Consider the following 19,869-nt stretch of genomic DNA (forward strand, 5'->3'; position numbering starts at 1 on the left):
CAGTACTGTAAAGTAAACAAGCATTTTATATGAAAACACTTAAGGAATGTCTCTGCCTACACTTATGCAAACTATTAATGAAATAAAAGTAATCATGCATGCACTTCAAAAACTTGCTTGCAACACTCAATTTAATATTTGTATATTGTTTTAGCATAGTGCCATGTTTGTCAGTAACATGTTGAAGTTACTGTATTGAACTTACACAATAAAGACAATACTATACGAGAATACTCAAAGCAAGACCTCAAATATCCTTCTTCAAATTATAGCTATATTTCACCCTTATAATATAATAGATGCATGTATTTACTTTTTGGAAGAGAGAACAAATAGAATCCATATTCTAGTATCACTGCTTTATTCCATTTTTAAAGAGGCACTTCTTCATATTTCTTAGAATATATTTTTATGATAATCTCTTCCTTTTAAAATATCAGTCAAAAATGTGTGCAAATATCACGGACAACATAAGGAAGTTACTTATTTTTAAACCAGCTTTGGAAGCAGCTGCCCCTGAAACACTGGAGAAAAGAAATGATACAAGAAATAGAAGGTTAGGCAGGCTAAGTGAGGGAAGTAAATGAATTATGGGCCTATTCCAAATCAAACGTGGTAATTCTTTGATGCCTACAAATTTTAAGTAACAAGATAACTGAAAAAGAAAAGCATAGCTCTGAAAATAGAGAGGCAAATCATTAGAGCAAACAGTCTAGTGTTCGTGTGTATGTGTGAGTGGGGATGTACTATCTCAATGAAATCGAAAGAATATAAGGGTGCTTATTTACTATGTATGTAACAGTAGACATAGCAACATAACACAGAAAATCACATGAGGAAAAAGAAAATTCCTAAACAGTGTTAGTTAGCTGGTGCTGAGGGGAAAATTCATAAAGTTGATCAAATGTTCTCTAAGCAGCTTCAAAAACATTACTGGAAATTTTTTTCCAGACTGAAAAGACATAGGCAGACCGAACTAGATACAGCAATTTCAAAACACATCATTGTTGTAATTTGTTCATTCATTTAAAAATATTTTACACAATCCAGCCAACTCTCAATTGCTCATTTGAAAAAGAGCCGTCAAGCAGCAATGCCAATGCAGTTTCCAAATGTGGGGTAGGGAGAGAGTGTGAATGATACTTATAAGTGGGTAGGTATACACATAAAATATGCCTTCCAAGTTATTTTTGTATATGACACTAGCCTATGACAGGGGGAAAAAAAAGCTGGCTATGCTGGTTGACATCTGAAGCTGGTAGAATTCTGAAAATTGGCAATAAATGGTGCATATCAAATGAAACTCATGAAAATGCAAGGTTGACTGGCCTCCTGTACTTACTTTCTTTCCATTTTATTCCATCATATTGTCTAACACTTGCTTGTATAGTATATAAAGCCCAATGCTAAAAAATGTATGTCAAGTTGGCAAAAACGTAAGAACAACATTGGTTAGGTTCTTAGATTAAGAGTTGCTGTGGCTTTTTATTCCAATGCATTCCAATCTCTGTAATATTTATGGGTGGAGCAGAGGACCGACAGTCATTATTCTTCTGCATTTGATTGGAGGTCAGCATTTTTAAGGTATCTTGCATTCATATTTTTAATGTATATTTATGTATTTTTACAAATACTAGACAGTCCATTGGTGACACTGCAGAATCGTGTACTGATCTTGATTTTAAGATTCTTAGCTATAGAATTAGAACTTGACTTTTTAAAGCTTTTGACTAAGAAGTATATGAAGGCTGCTACATGCCTTTATTTCTGTTGGTTTCCAAAAGTTCCTTGAGATATTTTTCTTTCAAAAGAATATTTTAATGTTAAATCCTCAGTCTCAAAAATTACCACTCTGAAAAGGTGGTAAAAATCTTGCTTTTTCACACTAGAATTTGAAATTTAAAGTTAAATTTTTAAAATGTGCTATCATTGCAGAATTTTTATGAAGTGAAAACTTTAACATAAGGATTCCAAATCTAGATTTATACTATAATATAGTATCTCAGATGCCCTCAGAAGATTTCATTATCTCTCCTGGATGCAATATGCTCTTAAAATCTTTTCTGAGAAGAAAACGTGTACTTACTGGATCATTAGGAAAATTAACTTGAATTTGGGGAAAACAATATTACTCTCCATCACCTGATACTGTCTACTGCCTTTGTTGATACCTGTTGTTTTTTTGAAGACAAAATATATTGCACTAAAATGGCAGAGTCAAGATTGCATTACAAATTAAATTGAATTCCCTTAAATAAGTTCACTGAAAGTCTGTTTTACTATACCTCATTTTCATTAACTTTAATGGAAGTGGTTTTCCAGAGTTAGCATTGCATACAGTAATCTATAACATCTCTAAGACCATTGAATATGTGTGATTTACTTTGTAAGCCTGTCACATTGAGGATTTATTAGAGCTCAGTAAAAATATATATGTGTGTGAGAATATATATATTTTTTCAACCAGTGCACAAGAATTAGAAATTAGCCCCTTATTGGTACTTGGCAACTTTTATGTTCAAAATTAGCTGTCAAATACTATTCATGTATGAGTTCTCTTTCTCTTGATCAAAGAGTTTTGGGGGAAAAAGTTTCTTAAAGTACATCAGACAGGGATAAAATGGGGTCTGGAATAAAGGACACATTGTGAAGACAGCAGTTTAAAAAAAAGAATCCACTCTCTTTCAGAATTCCACATCTTAATTTGGGGAACATATTTTTTCACAAGACTCCAGGAATTAAACAACATAGAGGAGTTCAAGTGTTGAGTTTACCAGGTCATTTGCCATTCCTTGTCTCCCAAATGCAAGGCCAGTGATAGTCACCAGGGTACGTTTTCTGTGAACTGAAAATCACTAGACAGTTAATACATTTATCATAATAATTTCCTAGAATCATCTAGTTCCCTGTGCCCACTAAATGTACATTTGAGTATGACAGTTTCAGAGAAAAACAACGAAACAATCACTATGATAGCTGAAATATGGCTTCATAGGAAACAGGGCTACATTTAATTAGCTTTAATTGCTTATGTGTCTTTTCTGTTCTTGTTATAGTTCATATCACTGGCATAGACTCATAAGCCAATCTTCCAATTTAAGTTACTACCAAAATTTACAAACTTGACGTGAAGAGTACATTGTATTTACAAAGAACTTGGCACTTACAGAATAAATTATTGACCTTTTAAAAAAAATTCAGACCAGGGCACCCATGGCTCAGGCAAACGGGAAAGCCTGATGTCTTATATATTATGCTACATTAACGTGAATAAATAAATTTCCAGCTGGTAATTCCTCCACAGCGCTGGCCCTGGTGCTGAAAACAAGTACCTTCCATTTCTAATCCATGGGGAGGGTAGAGAAGTTATCAGTCCAGAGAGAGCAAAGGTTGCATGTTTTCTTCCTCATTTTTATCCATGCGTTTTAACACTGTAGGATCCACAACTGATTGGGATCTAGAAATGATAAAGCCAATGTCAGTGCGTTACTGCCAAACAATCACCTTCTGTTCTCTGTCTTTTCTCCTTTATTACTTCTCTCATGGATGCGGATTAACTTTTTCTACAAGAGACTTATGAACTGAGAATGCTGCACATTTAAAGAGATACATTTATGGTGATGTTTTGCATCAAAGGAAACAATCCCCTCTGGCCTCTGAATAGAATAATGCACAGCAGAGGATTCTAAATACGTAATAATAGGCTTAAGTTTTCTTCTTTACAGTCAAGGAACAGACTTTTCTTTGAGTCTGAGAATTTCTAGTACAGGACTGATGCATTCCAAGAGATCACCAAATGGGGGAATTATTACAGTGAACTTATTGTTATAAGAAAAGAAGTAGAAATAAAAGGAGTCTTGATTCCTGTCTGAAAGGGCTCTATGAAACGACTTCAAAAGGAATGTGCATTTTTAACCATCTTTTTTTATATTTAATGAGAACTTTAGGAAAAAAATCAATATTTCAATATGAGTTTTGTTCAATTTTCCACTAGGGCATCTGAATAAAATCAATCTTACTCTTGAAAACTTTAAGAAAAGTAGAAACCCCTCTTGTTTAGTCAGGAGTACTTTATGATTAGGGAAGCAAATAATGTGAAAACCCCTTGCACATGCCTTTGATAGCAGGTGGGAATTATATCTCAGTTCCTCACTAGGAAACAACATAAAACTGGGAAGGAGGAAAGTCAATGAAAAGTGCTACTGTGGTGGCAGGAAGCTGTCATCTTAATGGCTATGGCATTAAAGAAGCAGCTGCCCTTTTAAATTCTCCTCCATAATGAACATTTCCCCTGCTGCTGCATTCCAACCATTTGGCTATTGCTGTGGCAATATGCCTCTTCACAGACCTCATTAATTATCGAAAAGAAAGACTATAAGCTAAAATACAACCACACATGCTAATGAAGAAGAATAGCAATGGAACTAATTATCAAAGCAAAAATAATTACAGAATTAACTGATAAATTGATTCCTTCATTTAAATAAACTTAAATTCATTTCTAAAGAGAGAATGAAAAGGAAGGTGAGAACTTTAAAATAAGGAGGTTTATTTCCTAAGTCACTTTCACTATTTTACCTCAATAATAGGTATTAGATGCATATGTCAGAATGGAGACTGGCTGCAGTTGAATGTGGGGTGTGTGTGTGTGTGTGTGTGTGTGTGTGTGTGTGTGTGTCTGTGGGTGTGCAGGAGAGAGAAAGGGACAGAGAGAGAGGGAAGGAGAAGGAGAAATGATAATTTATCTTAGAAAAAAGTACATGAATAAAATACATTTTAACACAATTGACAATTGCACAAAGCACTTAATAATTAGACTTGTAACATTGTTTTTCTTAGACTCAACTGAAATAATTGGTTTCCCAAGATGAATCCATGCTAAAATATACAGGGGTTCATTTAATGTCCTGCACTAAAGGGTTACTTGACAACGAGTACCCACTAGACTATAAATTCCATGAGCAGGGACTTTATCAGTTTCTCTCCTTGCTGTGAACACAATGCATGTCACAGAGTCTGTTACACAGTAGGATTTCGATTAACTTTTATCCAATAAATAGTTTCCATACTGAAAGAAGATGGCTATCACGCATTCAAAGCGAAGAGTGATGAAGATAAAGCAATTTATCCTGTGGAGAAAGAAATTCTTAACAAAAACATTTATTTTAAAATTCTCACAAAGTTAAATATATAAATGTTGAGGCATATCCTAATAATATATTCAAGTACACACCAAAGCTCTTCAGACAGCACGGAGTCTACAATATAATCATTTGCCATAATGTTCTATTAAAACACACATCATACAAATACACATACACATGCACACACATCTTTTAAATCCTTACGTTCCTTGACTACTTTTACTATCAAATGTAAAATAGATAGCTAGTGGGCAGCAGCCGCATAGCACAGGGAGATCAGCTTGGTGCTTTGTGACCACACTAGAGGGGTGGGATGGGGAGGGTGGGAGGGAGGGAGACACAAGAGGGAAGAGATATGGGGACATATGTATATGCATAACTGATTCACTTTGTTATAAAGCAGAAACTAACACACCATTGTAAAGCAATTATACTCCAATAAAGATGTTAAAAAATATTTTAAATAAAAGAATATTAGAGGATATGGCAATTTTAATAAAATAGTTTAAATTACAGTGCACTATCCAGCCTGGGATTAAGTTCCTAGTTTGCTTTTTTTAAAAACGTCTTTATTGGAGTATAATTGCTTTACAATGGTGTGTTAGTTTCTGCTTTAAAACAAAGTGAATCAGCTATATGCATACATATATCCCCATATCCCCTCCCTCTTGCGTCTCCCTCCCACCCTCCCTATCCCACCCCTCTAGGTGGTCACAAAGCACCGAGCTGATCTCCCTGTGCTATGCGGCTGCTGCCCACTAGCTAGCTATTTTATGTTTGGTAGTGTGTATATGTCCTAGTTTGCTTTTATCATGCACTACAGATGTCAGAATTGTTGGATGATGAATGCTGCTGGCTCAATACGCAGAATGATTCCTCAATAAAACAAGCCAGGCAGAAACAATTTCTGATTAAGATTTTTTTGATATTTAATTGCCCCAAGTGTACTGTTGTTTTAGTCTAGATTTTCTTTTGTGCTCTCTTATACAAAAAAACAGGGTTATTTGTGCAGGATCATAACTGTTAATAAATTGGTCTGTTTCAACTACAATAGAGGAAGTTACCTAACATTAACTCACAGTACATCTTAGCAGTCTCCAGCCTCTACTGTCTTTCAATGAATAACTTTTTTTCCTCATGAAAACCTATAGTTTAACTTTAATTATCCAGGTATCATTTATTCATTTATTATGTATCTACAATATTGTGCTATACCTTAGTGTTTAAGAGACTAGATTTTAGAAATGGATTAGAATTGGATTCCAAATGGATTCCAATTCCACCTTCTGCTATTTATTAGTTCTGTGACCAAGGGAAGGCTATTTAAACTTCCTAAGATTTTGTTCCCTTATCTGTAAAATGGGGGAAATAATACCTACATCATACAGACATATTGAGGATCAAGTGTAATAATGCATGCATAACCCCCGGCATTAATTCCGGCAGATAGCATATGGTAGTGGTTAAGGAAATAACTTAGAGAACACTATTACCTGTGTTCCAGCATTAGCATTGTAGCTTTGGAGCTATGTGAAATGCGGAAGTTACTTACCTTCTCTGTATCTTGGTCTCCTCATCAAGAAGATGGGTATAGTATTACCTTATTAGTTGTTTAGAAAAGCAAAGGAGTTGATGTATACACAGCATTAGGTAGGGTTTGGCACGTAGTAACAATAGGTATTGAATATTATTTAATAAAATGGAAGTGCATATTACCATTAACAACATGAGTGTTGATGCTCACTGCAACTGTTGTGTGCCAGACACTATCCTGGGTCCTAGAGGCATAAGGTAAAAGACAGTCCCCGAGTTCAAGGAACCCATTCTCTAGTGAAGTTTGTATTCTTTCACATGATTATACTATCTCTCCACAGATTTACACGGAGGAACATAATCTTCTAGCTATACATGTAGCTAAATTCACCCAAAGGAACAGTTATCTACAACTCTTTGGTGAAGGAATGATTTTTCCCCTCTCAATCTAAGAATGATATAAAACTGGAAAAGGAGATGGAGGAAGGGTGGAACCTAGAAACAATTTTCTCCCGTCCTTGATGGGGAACTACCATCCCCTGCCAGAGAGAAGATAAAAATAAAGTGAAACAACTTTCTTGATCTCATTCTTCAGGAGTTTTCAAAGAGAACCATATAGGCTTCATATGATACAAAAGCTACACCAAACAAAGGATGTCTGGAATTCCAATCAGCCCATGTCAGAAGCAAGAAACTCAGGGTTGGGGAGGTCATCGTGCTGTAAGCCAAGTCTTCAGGGGACAAAATGTCCTAATTAATTGGAGAAGAAAATCAGAATCCAAAAAGACTTCAAAATGTGGATCACCTGAACCAAATCTAACAAGATGATGTCAATTAAAATAATGTGCTTGGAGGAAAAAGCTAAACACAGAAATAAAGAATTATGAGGATAAGGATCTATAAGTAAAGAGACCAGTTTTAAGGGGTTCAATATGAGTCAGCAATGTGCCTTGGCTGCCTGAACGGCAGCAACAGTGACAGCAACAGTAACTAAAGGAAGCCAGTGAGGTCCTCACTGCAAAGCCAGAATTCTGGAACCTCTATGCAGGTAATGATAACGTCAGATGTCACCTCTACAATTCTAAACACTGCACCTAAAAGGGGCCACTGACAGACAGCAGAGGACTCCTTCATTCATTTAACTGGTGCCTAGTGAGCATGATTTGTGTGCCAGGCTCCACTCCAGGCACTGAGGATTCAGAAGAGAACAGGATAGACAAAGCCACTAAAGTCTCCCTGAAGCTTACATTGCAGGACAGGGGGATAAATAACTAAATAAAATCAATCATTTCACTGACTAATAATGAACTATGAAGAAAATAAAGAAGGTGATTGATAGGAAGTGTCTAGAATGAGTAGGAAGTAGATCTGATTAAGACCTGGTGACTGAGAAAGACCAAAAGACCCTCTTGAGGAGATGACCTTTGATTGGGGCCAGCCATTGGAAGACAGAGGAAAAGAATATTCCAGCCAGAGGTGACAAGAATAAAGCCCCTTGGATAGGAACAAACTGGGGAGGCTGAAGGAGAATAAAGAAGGATGTTGTGTCTGAAAGGTAGGGGAGGAGAGAAAAGGTAAATAAACTTAGAGGAGAGAGGTAGGCAGGATCAGATCATGCAGCATATTGTAAGTCTCGATATGGAGTTGATTGTATTCATTGTATAATCAGCAGTCACTTAGAAATTCAAAGCAGAGAAGTGAAATGATCTGATTTACATTTTTAAAATATTATTTTGACTGCCACATGGATAATAAAATAAATGGAAGGTAGGGGAGCAGGGTAAAGGTGGAGGCAAAGAGAGCAGGTAGGAAGTTTTGGAGGAAGTGTAGGTGATGGGGATGCAGCTAAGGCTGTAGAGGATATGGAGAGAGGTGTGCTCAGAGGAGGGGACCACATTAGTTAACAAGTCACAGAAGGAGGGGCTAAAGGAAATGAGCATTGCTAGCTGGCAAAGGAAAAGACTAAGGGACACCTATGAGAGCTGTCTCCAAATCCTCCTGTAGCTCAGTTCTACAGTGAGGGCACTCTGTGTCATGCTGTCACAGAAGAGTAGACAAGATGTATATCAACAACATGACAGACTCTGTACCTCATGGATTGGAACCTTGTTCCATCACATATAGACTATGTGACTTTGGGGATACGAATATCTGTTTAACAAGGTTGCTGTGAGAATTAAATAAGTGAATGTTACCAAAAAAGTACCTAGTAAGGGCCTAGTAAGGAAGTTTATTAAAAATGGTAGATTGTAACAATTATCACTGTTAGAATTTTAATTTTTATCAGAAGGAACCTATTCTTAGGTAATGGCTTTTAACCATTTTTGTCTTAGACAACTTTGAGAATTTGATGAAATATGCCTTCTCTCCAGAAAAAAAAAGCACTATATATACATTTATATATCTATATATACATACATACATTCAAACATATACACACACAGTTTTGAATACAACTTTTATCACTTTACAGACCACTTTGAGAGTCCATCAATGAACCCCTTTGGTGAGAAGAGCATATAACTCAAATTAGGAAGCCTTGTTTTAAGAGGAGGGAGTTGAAAAGCCCAAACTTGATTTAAAGATAAGCTTGTCCATTAGTGGAGAAATTAAAGCTGAAGATGTTCCTGGCCTTTCCGTTCTCTCCAAGGAGTTGTGGAGCAGCCTGGGGAGAGAAAGGCATCACAGCCCGCCCCCCAAGAACAGCAGCAGCTGCAGCAGCAAATAAAAGAGGCCGGTCTCAAAGATGCCACTGCATGAGTCAGTGGTGACCGAATGACCCTAAGGCTTTCCTCAGAGAAGGATGCAAGATAGTGTTTGCAATGACATGGGAGATGCCCTTGTGTCCTCCCTGAATTAGGTGAAGAGAGACTTGTAGGAGCTGGGGTTCCTATATTTCCAGGATAGGAAATGAACCAAGAAATAATATTTGTGATCCAAACGAACCCTGGCTGGTGTGGCCTGGGGTAGCATAAGAATTAGATGTCTTCATCTAATTGCTACAGAATGCAAACTCAGAGGCAGTTACGCACTTGTGTGTCTGGCAACCCCCTTGCCCTCGATCACCAGTAGATCATGGCTGGACATATGTTTTACCCATATTGGATACAAAACGCCTAGGAAAGTTTTTATTACAGAGCATGTGTTGAATAAATACCCATTGACTGAAAGAAAACAGGCCTAATAACACTATGAGAGTCAAAGCAGGAAATCAGATTCTGACTCAACAGTGAATTCTGTAAAGATTAAAGCTGTAGGGAAAGACAGTGTTTTGCCCCAGGAATGGCTAGACAGAAAGTTTTAAACAGAAACTTGGCAGAGGTGCTGAAAAAAGAACGTAAGCTTTGAATGTTAGCGTTTGAAGTGTGTGTCTGTTCGCTCTATGGATCCCTTCCTTCAAATGAAATCTTACACAGGAGTCCAAAAATTTGTTTAGATAGTCAGTCTCACCGCAGTGGAGATGGGCACTGTCCCCACCCGCTACCTGCTTGCCCTGAGGCACTCAACCAGAACCTTAAAGAACAGTTTGAAAAGCCACTGGATTGGCTGACTTCTAAGGGGCCAGCTGGATTGTGAATTTGGAGCAACATTGAGTTGAGGTTACCTTGAATGAATTTATCTTTGACTTGAAACTCCTTAGACATCCAATCATAGGAGCATGAAAGGCTTTAAAATGTCACCAAATATCTACTTCAGAAAAATATAAAATCTGGAGTTGTATCAGGTGTCCCCACCCTGGCCTAGCCCGCTTCCCAGCAACCTCCAGCATACCTCTTCATGGACTTGGGGGAGAGTTCCTTCTCTACCTCCTTCACAGGCATGCTGTAGGAGTCCACATTGTATTCACTGTCGTCATCATACTCGTGGTCTAGCAGTGTTCTTGCCCAGGTTCCCATATCATAAGGGGGGAGCATTCCTCCAAACTCAGAGGGCAAAATCTCAGGATGAATTAGTTGGTGTAGACTGTTCAGGTTGTTACCGTGCAAAAATATCTACAAATGCAAGAAGAGGGTGGGAGAAAACACACAGAGGAGAATAAATATCACCCAGATTTTGGGAACTGGGCGGGGGGTGGGGGGGATGGAGGATTGAGGATAGGAAAGCCAAAGCAAGAGTTTTCCATGTCTGTTAAAATATTTAAGCCCTTCATCTACTCTGTGAAACAGGAAGGCTGGTTCTGTAATCCTAATACTTCATATAAAAGTCCTGAGGCTCAGGGATTTTAGGTAGCTTCTAGAAGGCCAGATCATTATTGGTTTAAAGAACTGGAACAAGAAATTTCGTTTCCTGCTTCATAGCTGGGAACATGAGCAGAATCTAATGTGCACGTTGATCTGCACATTATCCTGGTGTTAGCTGTACAAAGCTGATGATGTGCATAATGAATGCTGTTAAAAGACTCTTCTCATAAGGACTCAACAACTGCTGAGCCCATTCACGTTATTAAACCCAAAAGCTGTCACCAGTATGGCTTTCTCTTTATCTTCGGTAAAAATAAGAATACTGTAACCACTAAATTACTGCTTTATAATACAAAGTATGTGATGTAAATAAAAGTAGATTAGCATCATCACAATGAAAGGTTGACTGAAGTTTCACATCCCAAAGGACCAATGTTCTATAATGTTGCCAGCATCTTCTCTGCTAGAGATTTCCATGGTTATCATTCAAATCAGAAATGGAATGAGTTGAAACTGTAAAGCTGTGTGCATCTGTTAATTATTCTTATCACTGTCTACATAGAGCTTTTGGTTAAACTGGAGAATTATTTAAGCTACATACTCAAGATTTGTTTCTCCATAAATTGCTACCTCTTTCCTCTTCTTTCATTTCAATCTCAAGACTTCAGATCAGTCTTCTCTGATAAAGTACTCTTGTCACCTCATATAAACTTTTATATTTATTTAAAGATTATAATTTATAAGTGGCTTAGAAATCTCACACTTCAGGTTCAAGATGAACAGAGGTTCATCTTGCTTTCCATACTTTTAGAATCCATGGAAGTAAATATACTGGAAAACAAAGACTAGTCTATATCAAATAAAATGAGAGGAGTGGGAGTCACCAGTCAACAAATAATTTCAACAAATTGTGGAAGAGTATAAAAGCATCTGAGATTGGGTCACTGGTCAAAATGATCACAGCAAGTGGCTGGTGGAATACATAATGTGGGGCTTACAGAGGTGGAAGATACTGTCTTCCCCAAGTTAAATCAGGTTAATTGCACTTTACACCTTCCCCTTCCTACTTACAGAGCACAACAGGAAAACACACACACTCTCTCCCTCTCTCTCTCTCTCTCTCTCTCTCTCTCTCTCTCTCTCTTTCTCTCTCTCTCTCTCTCTCTCTCTCTCTCTCACTCTCGCTCTCGCTCTCGCTCTCGCTCTTATAATTTTCCTGGGAAAATTAAGTTCTAGCACCTGAAATCCCAACTTTATTAGGTATACAACCTTTATTTCATCAGATGTACTACTTCATGTCAGAAACCTTATCTTTCAAGTCATGCAAGAGTTAGGTAATAAATCCTTAGAAAAGTAAATGTAATTCACACTACTTCTCTTTTCACTAACACTCTGTTCCCTCCTCCCTCAACATCACTTTCAGCTTTGGCCTTGTTTCCTCTTTCCCTGAAAAAATAGGGCAACCAGATGAGACCCACCCACTAGCATCTGTGTCCATATGCTTTGCCTTTGCTCCCAGCACAATGGAAGAATAAACTCTACAAAGGCCAACCCCTCCACCTGTGCACTAGAATTCATTCTCTCTTCCACTCAGTTATATTTCCCAAACAATTCTCTCTTGTCTCTCTCACATCATCAGATTTCCTCCTCTTCTGTATCTTTCCCATCAAAGAACAAACATGCCAACTCTACTCTTCCCTCCCCCACCATACAGATGCATAAAACCTCTCTTGACCTTACCTCCAGTTATTATCCTATTTTTCTCCTTCCTTTCATTGCAAAACTCATCAAAGGAGTCATCTATATTCATTGTCCAAGTACTTTTGTCCCATTTTTCCTGAATCGAATCCAAATAGGCTTTGCCTCCCACCATTGCATGAAAATAGCTCTTGTCAAGATCCTTCTCACTGCTAAATTCAGTGTCCAATAATTCTCTGTCCTTATTTTCCTTAAACTCTCAGCAGCACTGGATATAGTAGATGGCTCTCCTCATTGAAACACTTTCTCCCAGGATCTCTTGGTTTCCTTCTATTTGATAGATGCTTTTTTCAGACTCTTTTGCTGGTTATTCCTCACCTCCCCAGCATCTTAACATCAGAGAGCTCCAGGCTTCAGTTCTCGGATTTATTCTCTTCTCTAACTATACTCACTCCTTGGTGATGTCATTCAGTCTAGTGGCTTTAAATATTGTCCATACACTGAAAATTTATATTTTGAAGCCAGACCTCTCTTTTGAACTCCATATTGGTATTTCTACTCTCTATGTCACACCTCCACTTAAATGGTAAATGGGCACCTGGAGCTTAACATATCCAAGATTGAACTTATAATTCTCTCCCCCAAATCAACTCCTCCCTATTTTCAATGTCAGTTAATCGTACAAATATGCTTCTAGTTTCTCAGGCCAAAACATTTGACTCATCTTTTACTTCTCTCATAATCTAAGTTGTCAGTAAATTCTTTTGGTACTACCTCCAAAATCTATCCTGAATTCAAACATCTGAACAACTGCACCCTTACAACCCTAACACAACTCCCATCATCCTTCACACTGTGTTACTGCCTCCTAACTGCCCTCCTGACTTCCACTCTTGCCACCAACACTCTATTCTCAACACAGCAGACCGAATGACCATGTTAAAACATCCGTCAGGTCACATTATTCTGCTCATAATCCCCCATTGCCTTCTTCTTTCTCTTAGAGTAAGTCCTATAAGATCCTCTATGAACTCTTTCTGTGAGCACATCTCCTACTACTCACACCCTGCTGGAATATGCCATGCACACATTTGTCTCATCATTTATTGAAGTTTTACTACGTTCTCCCCCGTGTATATTTTTTGTTCCTCCATTTCATGCAAGAAGTCTGGTTCTTTGGGTCTCCTTTGCCTCAGATTACCTTACAATTATACTTAGGCTGAACTTTTAAATTTAAAAAAAATTTATTTTCCTAAACCGTGCCATTGAAGAGATTATGGTAGCTGACCATAATTATGGTAGAAAGAGGGTAGAATATTTTTAAGAATTAGCAAGGAATAGAATAGCAAGCCCACGATTGAGGAAGAAGTGGAAATTTGTGACAACTAGCAGGAAAACCTGTTTCCTGTCAGCTCTTGGGGTGTGGCAGGACCACATCTGTGGACCAGCTGAAGAGTGCACTAGGGTAGTGGATTGAAACCTCGCCATTGGGTTCTGGCTTCAGTAAAGATGCTGAAGCATCTCCTTCTGCTGGAGCAGAAGGAGACCTTAATTCAATGAACTAATACTAGCTTGAACAGTGAGCATGTCAAAAGTGGCCATGATGGATGGGAAGTTAGGCTTTACATGAAAGATTCTAGACACTGGTGAAATTTTGAGAAGGGACCCCTGTCAACCCCTAAGGTTGACATTCCCATCAGCCCAGTGTGCTGGAAACTCAAAGTCTGATTTAATTTAAGAAAATGAAGAGCTAAATGTCTACTGTGAAAGAGGATTCACGACTCTTTCCTAGGTTTCCTTTTACCAGTTTTTCAGAACATAGATTTACAGCATCTGTGTTATAAGTTGTTTGAGTAATACTGTAATGCTGAATCACTTGGGATTCCAGTAAGGAAATATAATAACGTTGCATTGTGCATTGATTATATACTTAAAAATTAAAGGTGTTTCAATCTATAATTATTTTCTCATACAAAAATTTCCAAGTCATATAGTTTTAATTAAAATGGTAAAATTCAAATACCTCAATTCCATCTGGAATAGTGCTAGCAATGCATTCTTGTAGGCATTGTCAAAATCATCAAATTCCGTCAAATAACCCCCAAACCTAGAACTTTCCTTGTTTTGTAGACTTGAAACTCTTCAGTCTTTTCAACAGAGCAAAATCATGTCAAAATCATGTCACAACAAGTCACTCCTGCACTCAAAGTCTTTCAAGTGCTCCTCATTTCACTCTGACTGAAAGCCCAGATCTTTACGACCCTCTATGAGTGGGCACACTATGTTCCTGCCCATCCAGTCCCCTAATATCCTCCCCAGTAGCTTATTCATCTCCAGCTTTTCTGGCCTCCTTGCTGTTTGTCAAATATTCCAGGCCTGTTTCTACCTAAGGACCATTGCCTTTGCTAGTCCCTCTACCTGGAACAGTTTTCCCAATACATCCACATTTTCAGCTCTACTACCTCCTAGCTGTGATTTAGAGCAAATGGTTTCACCTTCTATGCCTCATTTTCCCATCTATAAAAGGAGGAAAATAACAATGCTTACCCTAAAGCTTTGTTGGAGGGACTAAATGAGTTAACATACCAAGAGTACTTAGAACAGCACGCGGCATAGCGTGAACACTACAAAAGCATTCATTAGTACAATTTGTGCTAAAAGCCCCAGCAGGTATTTTGGATCACCTGATCATCCCTTCATAAAACAATGCTGAAAGTGTTTTTTCTGAGGCACATCAATACATTTTTCCAAATTATAAAATGTAAATTATTATGAATCTTGGTGGTAGAAATAATTCCTAATATAAATTATAATTGTTTACAGAATTCTTCCTCCTAAATTACTAAAACATATTCAACAAATTCACAAACAGAAAACTCTCTGTTCACAAATGTTTGACACCGACACATACTAACAATGATTTCACTTTCACACTCACAGTAAGGCTTTTATGGCACTGAGATACCTGAAGTGCCTTCTCATTCATGAGAAACATGGAAAATTATCTTCCCTATGGATTTAGAAGTAACTATATTTTCCTGTGGAACTAATCATTTGAAAATTGGTCACAGCACAGTGGTAAAAATATCTCTAAATGCAGAGCTATTTGTATTCAAATGTTAACTCTACAACTTTACAGCTGTGTAAATGAATAAGCAAGTTATTTATCCATCCTAAGACTTACTTTCCTTAGCTTTTCAATAGGAGATGATGCTTACTAAGCTTACTTTTCAGAGATGTTTGGAGGATAAAATGAAATAATGTACATTAAAATGCATTTTAAAATATTATCAATAGTGATAAATGTGTTCGGTATTTACAATGTGCCATGCACTGCATTAAATAATTTATATAAATATTCTTATTCTCAGAAAAATGATTATTTTGGAACCTACTTTGAATATCCTCATTGTTGGATAAAACTGAATCTTGGAATTCAAGTAACTTGTAATTTAAAGAGATATTAAAATTTCTACACATTAGTATTCTTTCTGAAATGTGTGATTGATCAAGACAATCACTACAAAATTATATTAGAGATCACAAAATTCACTATATTCAATGTAATACATATTGTGAAATAACTAACACCTATTTATAACATAAAAAATTATAACTTTTCCCTGCATATTACTTGAAATTAAGTGTACCAATAACAATATAGTAACACGGTATAATTTTTTTTACTTTTAAACTGAGGCTTTAATGTATAATGAATGTGCTAAAATGTTCCCCATTTGTGGAAAAGCAAGAGAGCTAGTTTTTAAGTATTTCTTTCACAGATACACTGTTCAGAATTAATCACAAGTTTTTACATTTTGTAAAATATCTTTTATGTTATCTTTTAGAGTTATATTCAATACAGAAACACATTTTACCACAGCACATGTTATACATACAGTATGCATCATAATTTATTGAACGGGGGAGCAGAAAGGAAACAAAAAAAACAAAGAAGCAAACAAATACCCTTTTCCGAGTCTTCTCCTTCAGGAAAGGCCGGATCACGGTATACAGGGCATGGATATACCATGGTTGGTTGACAAAATGAATTCCTCCAAATCGTGCTGGGAAACTATCCTAGAGTAACATGGCGGGGAAAAAAAAATCAAAACACGCTTTAAGACACTGAGAAGGTTTAGGGAAGGCCATATGGTATACAAATTTGTTATTCCGTACACTTAAATGATTATGTGTATAGCTAAGGAGAAGAAAGAAGGAAGAACCTTAGGAAGAACCTTACTGCAATTAATCATTGTAACTTTCATACAGAAACTGAAGCAATATGGAATAAAGCACATCTTTCTCAAGAACAGGTTGTTGATAGGAATTTCAGCATTTTTAGGAGTGCCACGTTTTAAGCCTGCAAACTGCTAACAGTCATTATAGACCCAGAAATATAAGTAAAAGACTTTAGAAATTTGTCAAATAATGAATCTATGTTAGATAAGTGTCTATTAAAATGTATTTAAATTAAAATGTTTTATTAAATTTCAATGTAGTTATCTATAATGTGAGGACGGTCAGATATCAAAACTCACTTTATTCTCTTTATTTTATTACCAACTTTACTATAAACACTCTCCTTTCCTTATTCCAACTACAAAAAAAGGAAACACGCTTAAGCAAAATAAAAACCTGGAATTGTAGTGTAAGAAATTTGCACATGCATTTTGCCAAGTTAAATGAAAGTTAAACCCTCTGAGCTCACCCAACAGGAGGAAAACGGGGCTATCACAAAGCCAGCCTCTCCTTCAGCAAGAACTCAACCATGTAAGGTTTGCATCTGAAGTGATGTAGAGGTGTTTTCCTCCTTTCTGTGACTAAATAGGTGCATCTCAAGTCCACCCCCAAATCTGAAGAGAATCCTTAAGCCAAATAAGTTACACCATTTGACAGTGCTATGGATTCTACGTAAATGGACATAGATTTTGCTACTGGTTCAACATTCCACGCTGAACTGACTACAAAAGTCTCCTTTAAAAAACTGTACCACTGGAAGTGTCTCTTGAGTGGCATCATAATAATTGGCATACATCTAGATTCTACTGAGAACATAAACAGGAACAAAAGAGAAGAAACTGAAATAATTGTAGATCTATTTTCTTAATTTAAATTTTCTCTTGAACAATATTCAAAAGATTTAAAAACATGCATGGTGTAACATCATTAAATTATTTTGTTTTTAGGGGACACTTATGAGCATTAGAAATTCATTAGTGATTTTATATATTGATTTTTAGAGTCAACAAACATTTTTTCTGCAACAAAATTTCTATCTTTGAGAATAACACACTACGAAAAAGCCACAGTACTTCAAATAATAAATACATTTGTAAGCTGTGTCTTATTTTATGTCAATGTCTTACTTCTTTTATAAATTTGTAGCTTTCATTCATCAAGAGTATTACAAAACAGAAATGAATCAGGTAGAAATGCAGACATAGTGTCTTTTAATTTTTTTATTTTTTCAGCTAAATATGCTTTTATTTTCATATGAAAAAATACATCTGACTTCCACATAGCAGGTTACTTTTTAAAAAATTTTTATTGGAGTATAGTTGCTTTACAATGCTGTGTTAGTTTCTACCGTACACAGGCATAGAGAACAAACATATGGATACCAAGGGGGAAATGGGGGGGGATGAATTGGGACATTGAGGTTGACATACATACACTATTGATACTACGTATAAAATAGATAACTAATGAGAACCTACTGTATAGCACAGGGAACTCTACTCAGTGCTCTGTGGTAACCTACATGGGAAGGAAATCCAGAAAAGAGGGGATATATGAATCATATATGTATATATGATTCATAGTGTCTTTTAAAATTATGACATTTTTATACATAAAATGAAGATAAATAATGTATATACAATAAAGAGAATACTAATATGTGCCCTCCACTCAACTTAAGAAATAGAATATAATTGGTAACCTTGAAGATCACTGTATTTATATATTCTTTCATTTCCCCCACATTTTAAAATTGCACATTGTATTTCAAATATAAGGATTTCTCTTGCTTATATCAATATTTTATTTTATAAATGTTATAAATATATAAATATTATATTTTTATTTTGCATATTTTATATATTTTATATATATATATCTCCCTTAAAACATACTGTTTTTTAAGTACTTAAGCTTTATAAAAATGTCATAGTCAATGTGGTCGGGTAACAGTGTTTTTGCGGTTCGTTGTATCTGAAATTTAAACACGTTGTGCATAGCTATAGTTCATTGTCACTGTTGTATAGCATACCATTGTATGGAACACCACAGTTTATTTTCTCCTGTCCCTGCACATTGTTTTCCAAATTTTCGGTTTGTTTTGCTATCACCAACACAGCTGCTCTGCAGACTTCATTCTCAGAAGTGTCTCTTGTGCACGTTCAGGTGTATGTGCAGGGTATTTATCTAAAAGTGTTAACGTTGAGTCATAGAGTGTATACAGTTCAACTTTACAAAATTGTTAGGAGCAAACTGCACCAATTTATACTCTTCTTTCCCCCAGTAATGCAGGAAAGTTCTGGCTGCTCCACATACTACACTTGGTATTACCCATCTTTCTAACTTCTGCCAATCTAGTGGGTGTAAAATAGATTCTCGTGACACTTTAATTTGTTAGTTGCTTCGTCTTTGCTTATTTTAATTCCATCATTAATAACATTGTTTGATAACATAACCATTTTACACAGAGGTGTTTTGTTTCTGGGTCCTTGAGGGCCTGAATTTGTTATCTCTGCTGGTCTTGTTCATGATATCTTGTTTATGGTGGATCATATTTGGCTAATATTAATCCTTGGGAATCCTGAAAGAGATAGTTTGAGGATGCTTTTGTCCCGACAAGACCTATATTAGCTCCCACTAGGTTCTATCCCTGGATATGGGAGAGGCAGAGAGGTTCCTTAAATGTTTCCTGGCCAGCAGGGATTTCCCCAGCACAACCTTTCCCTAAGGATGCAGCACCTGGAGGAATGCAGGTTCTCACATCCAGTCCCCAACTTGCCCTCAGTGTGTGCAGGGCTCACGTCTTCTCCTGCCCACCGTGCACCCCCAGCAATCATTACTCTCCCAAACTCTAGGTTCCTACAGTCAACATTGGCCTCCAGAACCACTCAAGCTTCCCTTATTCTGTTTCTTTCCAATAGACTCCATGTGTTTGTCTCTGTTGGGACTTGTTTTATGTTCACAGAGTTCAGTAGAGCACCTAGACGTATATTCATTGTGATTTATTCAACACCCTGGTGCTTCATGGCAGGGAGATCTTTAAGAATTTTTAACCTACAGCACTACCTAAA

The 19,869-nt window shown here is 36.7% G+C and overlaps 1 protein-coding gene across 1 annotated transcript in view; it reads right to left on the reverse strand.

Moving 5' to 3' along the window:
* Positions 1-3,369: 3,369 nt before the first annotated feature.
* Positions 3,370-19,869, reverse strand: part of CLVS2 (clavesin 2) — a 63,856-nt gene continuing 47,356 nt past the window's right edge. Inside the window, exons 3-5 of the mRNA XM_060168155.1 lie at positions 16,526-16,636; positions 10,449-10,669; positions 3,370-3,457 (exon numbers count right to left, since the gene is read on the reverse strand). Of these exons, the coding sequence (XP_060024138.1) occupies positions 3,370-3,457; positions 10,449-10,669; positions 16,526-16,636 (420 nt within the window). The remainder of the gene's footprint in view (positions 3,458-10,448; positions 10,670-16,525; positions 16,637-19,869) is intronic.

This window comes from Lagenorhynchus albirostris, chromosome 12 (genome assembly GCF_949774975.1).
Source record: "Lagenorhynchus albirostris chromosome 12, mLagAlb1.1, whole genome shotgun sequence".
Classification (NCBI taxonomy): domain Eukaryota; kingdom Metazoa; phylum Chordata; class Mammalia; order Artiodactyla; family Delphinidae; genus Lagenorhynchus; species Lagenorhynchus albirostris.